Source organism: Netta rufina (assembly GCF_964035555.1).
Source record: "Netta rufina genome assembly, chromosome: 4".
NCBI lineage: Eukaryota > Metazoa > Chordata > Aves > Anseriformes > Anatidae > Netta > Netta rufina.
Genome location: NC_140127.1, coordinates 68,323,481 through 68,329,480, shown reverse-complemented (window position 1 = coordinate 68,329,480; position 6,000 = coordinate 68,323,481). Strand labels below are relative to the sequence as shown.

The window sequence follows — 6,000 nt, the reverse complement described above, 5'->3', positions numbered from 1 at the left end:
CGTGACTCAAAGAAAGTTTTGCCTTTATAAATATTCAAGATGGATTTGAAATATTGTTGCTTTAATTAATCCTAGCATAGGTAGCAAAAACCTAGCAATGGGCAAGTTAAAGAGCAACGGGAGGGAGAGAGCTGACATCCACAGCCATGCTGGAATTGTAAGCACAGAAGTGTCCAGGCTTTGGGACTGGTTTGCTGAGATGAACTAGGTAACCGCCTGCTCTGTTCTTAGCATGTCAGATAAGCAGCAATGCTCGTTCAATTCTCTGAGCCCTATTTCTTTCCCCACAGTGCATTTGTTCTGCATATGGCATCGTAACATTAATGTTTTAGATTTATGGAAGACTGTACTGCAGCCTTAGAGCTACAGACGCTTCATACTTCCCTTTAGCAGCTTAGGAAAATGCAATAAAAACTGTACAAAATTTATAATAATGGATGTCAAAGCTTACACACCCTCACAGGGTCCCTCTTTCAAGTTAAGTCTTGGCTTAGGTCAAATATCTCAGTCCATGTAAGACTCCAGCAGACACACCAGTAGTTTAATACGTCAGATACCAGCTTTGTCACTATAGAAAGGAGTGACGTGGAACATGTAACAGTGAGTGCAAACACGGACAGGCTTCATCTGACCATAGCGAGGTAATGGAGCAGAGTGGGAGGAACAGCGGGAACAGAAGATCTGAAAAAGAAAAGGGAGATCTCACGTTAGTTCCCTGAAGAACTGGTGGGACAAAACTCATTTCAGAAAAGGGGAGAGAAGATGGCATGTGCTGTGCTTCCTGGGTACTGGGAATACTCGGGAAGACAGACTAGGGGAGTATTTGTGATTATCCCCCGAGTTCCCACTCCTGCATGTCCACTATAAAGTTATCAAAACCAACTTCTTTACCACCTTGTACAAAAGCAAGAAAGCAAGCAAGTGAAATGAGACTGTGGATTTCTGGCTTTCCAAGACTTGTGACTGCTTTATTCTCCCTCTTCTTCCCCCTCAGACTTGCAAAGCAGCAGCCCTGTGCACCAGTCATCCTGCAAAGGCTTGGAAGAAAACAAGGGGATGCACTGCCCCCGCAGCTGAGCCCTGCAGCACCCTCCCTGTGCAGGCTGCTGTGGTTCATGAAAGCTTAGAGAGCAGCAATCCGGAGTGACTCCAGATTCGGGGTGCTGGTTCCTGGGCCTCAACAGGGAGTTCTGCTTTTAAGAGGACAAACTGCTGTATAGAAGTTAGAGTTTCTCATCCCTCTCAGTTTCTAAATAAGCTGACCAGTCGACAAAAGACATAGGAAAGCACTTGTCACTTGAAAATCTTGGGCAAGAGCACACGTTTTGCTGTGCAGCTGAGTTCCTGTGGTGTGTGTGAATGTGCTGCTCTCCGGCTGAGCATTTCTCACACGTCTGCCTGAGTCATTACCTTGCCACAGCTCCTGCAGTGGTGCTTCCTGCGAATGACCGTGAAAGGAGCCTTGCAGGCCGTGCAGTAGCTGCAGACTTCATCTGGAACCCAGTCAGGAGGATCTGTCAGAAACACAACAACAAAAGGGGAGATAAATCAGAAGGGAATAAAACCAAGCCTGCGATTACCAGGTCCTCCAGGGAGCAGGGAGGATAAAATATCACAGCAGCTGCTTTCATCTCGGCGTCTCGAGGTGCTCTGTGAGCAGGCAGGTGGGTAAGCTGAGGAACGACGGGGGGGCTCGCCCCCAATTCCCCACAAGGTGACCACCTCTGGGGCAGAGCACAGCTGCTTTGGGCCTGAAATGAAACACAGCCTGGGCAAGTGAAAGTGGCAGGGAGACGTGGATAGGCAACATAAAGCACGAGGACAGGAGGCTGTTCAGCAGAACCCAGGTGGTTTTGACAACGCAACCAGCCATCAAAGCAAGCTGCGAGCCGTTCCCAGCCTCTGCAGCACATCCTGCAGGAAAGCTGGCTGCTTTTTGTACAGTTTCAGGCAAACTCTGCAGAAAATCGACTCAGAGCCTGGCTGCTCTCTGCTACGCTATCAGTGCTCTTCCTGGAAGCCTGCCTTACCGGCAACAAAAGCAAATACACAAAATCACGTGCACAAGACTTAGCAGAAAAAGATCTCGACCGCCATCCCTAAGAGCAGGTTTCAGTTGTTTATTTCTCCTGGGAGCTCTGTAACCCCTCATAAAAGCCAAGCAGCGAAATGGTTTGGTTTTTGCACAGCAGAATGCATCAGGCTCACTTCTGTTGAGCTGCTCCTGCTAGCGACAGGCTGACGCGACCTCCACGAGTCTAAAATCATGAGTGTAGAAATGATGTAGCTGATTGCTTAATTAAGTTAGTAAAAGTCTAATCAAGGGCAAGACAAGTTCTACTCAAAAGGAATCCACGGACAAAGTGGAAACAAACTGCTGGACGTGTTCACCCCTGTTCCCCATATGCAGCTTCTCTCCAAGTGTTATTTACAGCACACGACCCATACAATTGCTGATTTATACACCTGACAAGCACGATCCCTGCCTCGAGGAGCGTGTTACCCAACAACAAAATACGCAGCGCACTTAATGCAGAGGTCAAGTGGACAACAGCTACAGACAGAAAGGAGACAATTAAATGAAAAATCCAGCTCATTGCATTATATTCGTCAGTCAAATGTAGCCGTGACCCGCTTTCCTCTGTCACATTGCAACACTTGTCAAATTTTTAAAAAAAGCATATACAATGTAATGCAGAAAACATTCAAAAAGCAGATGGATAAAAAAAAAGTCTGAACAGAACTTCAAATCTGGACACAGCTTTTATAAGACCTAAACTCTTTTGCAAATTAAGTTAGTTAAGGAAGTAATCTCTCATTTAACAAACTATCTGGTCTGATAAAGGCTGTAATTGTAGGGAGAGCAACCAAAAGCGAAGTCAATGTTCAGAGAAATGACCTCTGTGGTAGTAAGAGAAAATAAAATAAGAAAGAGGACTGCACATTGCAGCCTTCACCTCGCCCCTGGGAACAGCAAAGCAGTTCACCAGAAGTGCTCTGTGGGGACGTAAGGGCACAAAATCCGATTTAAAAGCCAGACTTTCCTAGGGCAGCAGGCAGAGGCCGCACTGCCAGCTTAAGCCAGAGCATTAATGTCAGTGAAAGCAGAGGATTTTCCTCTCTGTTATTCTTCTTGCTGCTACCTTTGCAGCTACTACATGTAACGTGTCCAGGGGAACTTGCCCCAAAAAGCGATCTGTGATGCTGACACAAACTGCGTATCACATCTGTGGGATTACCTAGTCTGAAGCCATGGCATGCTGAGCTTGGACCATCTCCACGTTCTCCATCCAGGAGGTCCTTTGGGTTATCACGTACACAAAATAACTAACCAGTAAAGATATTCCTATTCCTAACTTGCCATTAGACTACACAGCCTTGGTTATGTTTTTGGGTATTTAACCATCCCCTTGATTCTCACTCATTTTTAAAGACAGCAATATTTAGAAGTTATTCAACCTTTTGCCACCAAGTCTTCCCCCCATACAGACAGCACACCAGTGAAGTAGTTCGGTAACTTGCCTACTTTGCTACCTGTGCAGCTAGTTATCAATTTTAATATTCACCAAAAAGCCAGAAAACAGAGGCCCTTTTTGTACAGCCTGCAACAGGGCAATAAGAATGGAGGCTTCTGGAACAGCTCGTACCGTAACTGCTCCTCTCCTCAGACCATGACCAACACAACTCCACTGCAAAGACTCCAGAGCCCATCAGCAAAAAGCAGCCTTCTTATCGGCTGGTGCTCACCGTTTGGGTTTGGTTTGTTTGCTTTTCTCTGTTGCTGCCCTTGATAGGCATTGCTGAAAAGTTATTTTTGATTGACCTTATCGGGATTTAATTATCTCCGGTGCTAAATAAGAAGGAAAATCACCAAAAGCACTTGCTGGAAGGACGAGGCTGTGAGCAGCTCAGCCTCTCGGAGCCCGTGCAAGCCCAGTGCGATGGGACCAGCACCTCTAGGTGCCCGTCTCCAGCCTCATCCCCCTCAACCCTGTGAGCTGCCTTCCTGCCTGACTTACATGAGCGACTGAGTCATCATCGGGCTTTTTATAGAACAGGTTTCTGAAATACTCTCTGAAGAGCAGCCTCGTGAGGGTAGAAAGCTCCCGCAGGAGGAGCACAGCGAGTTAGAGAGATGAAACCCTCAGCATCGTCCCAAAGGCTGGCTGGAAGCAGGGCAGCAGCACCGTGCCCGTAGGCTTTTTCTTAGGGTCCTTCTCCAGGCTGTGTGGCCCCACACACAACAGCAGATGGAAAGATCCAGTCCCCAAAGCAGCATCTGCCTGGGCTTCGGGGATTTGCACAAGGCATGGAGGGAAAGGCTCGTTCGTGGGCTAATTGGCCCACTGCTTCATCAGGCTGCGAGAGCTCAGAGAAGTCTGCTGGGAAACGGATGAAGACCACAGCACGAACATCAAAGAGGAGGAGGAAGGGAGGGAAGGGATTAACGAGACAGAGAACAGAAATAAATTTGAGAAGAAAACATAAAAAGCGTGCACAGGAAAAAGGCAGAGAAAAGCAGCGAAACAAGTAATTTAATGGCTAGGAAGCACGAGTTCAGAGAAAGCAAAAAAATAAAATTAAGGGCTCAAGATAAAGTGAAACAGTGTGGAGACTGAAAAAGACATTTAAAAGGGAGAGACAGTATTCCCAGCTCCTCGCTATTATATCCTGTGTTATGAAAGCCAATAAATCATGAAACTTTATGTTCTTTTGTTTCACTTTTATATCGTAGCTTTTACAATTCACCTTTACATGTCCCTGCAACCTCATTAGTTAAACAAAGTTCATTCTGCACTATGGAAGTTACAAATCCAACATAAACCCAAGATGCTGGAGCTCTAAGAACAGCATAATCATGATAAAAATCAGATGCTGGAAACACGTCAAAAAGCACATGTGAACTTATTTTGCTTCAATGTGTGCAACATGACTGCTGCAGTCTGTCTGATCCGACATAAACAGGGAGAACATCTCTGTGCCACAAAGCACAGGGAGCCTGCGCCTGGACCCATCCACAGGGGTGAGTCAAAACAGCATCAGGACACGCTGCCAGCGTGGTCCTCAGCTAGAGCTCAGTCCTGCTGGGATGGACACTTGGCAACAGCAATGCTGAAGACTGAAAGACCAGAATTAAAAAAACAAACCCTGCCTCCTCTGAGTAAACCGTCCAAATCCAAGTGTTGACAACACAGAGCCACACAGGTCTGAAATAACCGTGAATCCTTACTGACAGCCTGAGTTCATTTGGTGGTGCTGACACACAGGAGACTGGGTGAGATGGGATGAAAAAATCCCCCAAATTGCTGGAGCTTGCAAGTTGCCTTATCTAACAAATCTATATAGTCTGGAAGAAAACAAATCCAAAATCATGCACTCCCAACTCCCTGTGGAGGGGCAACTGCTAACCCCTAAGCTCATGCCAGTGCCTGCTTTAGGGCCAGGCAAGAAGGGGTGGACCCTTTCTGCATCTTCTGTTTTTATCAAATAACCATAATGCAGAACTGGAAGTTCCTCCTGGATGGACGTGTATTAGATTTTGGAGCACTCCATGCACGATCCTGATTATACTTTTCCCAAAGCAGCCTCAGCGAGGGCTGTTCCTATGGCACCCCATGGAAGCTACAGGGCTGCAGCCATCAACACGCATTATCCTCACAGCTGCAACAAAGGTCAGGCTGCCTTGCTGCAGCTCCTCTGATGAACGTTGTGCCACACGGTAAATTCTAACAGTTGTAAGTACGGAAAGCAGAGAACTAAGGTGATGTGACTTTACCACTCACCCCAACCTCCACGGGAAGATGAGCCCTTTTTTCCCATATGACATTTAATTTTCCGCATGTCATTCCAGGCAGTCTCCAACTTTTATGTAAGATTCCTTGGAGGCAACTGCACCAAAGTAATTTTTTCCCTTGCTCAGTAGATTTAGCCTTGATTACAGCTGGCTTGAAATTTTTCAATTAAAATAATTTTCTGCTTCAACAATGTTATTTGATGAAA

General features: G+C 46.4%; 1 protein-coding gene across 1 annotated transcript in view; it reads right to left on the bottom strand.

Annotated features, from left to right (window-relative positions):
• Positions 1-549: 549 nt before the first annotated feature.
• Positions 550-6,000, bottom strand: part of ZFYVE28 (zinc finger FYVE-type containing 28) — a gene marked incomplete at both ends in the record, with an annotated part of 141,224 nt that continues 135,773 nt past the window's right edge. The window contains 2 exons of the mRNA XM_084286596.1: positions 550-681; positions 1,411-1,514. Of these exons, the coding sequence (XP_084142722.1) occupies positions 550-681; positions 1,411-1,514 (236 nt within the window). The remainder of the gene's footprint in view (positions 682-1,410; positions 1,515-6,000) is intronic.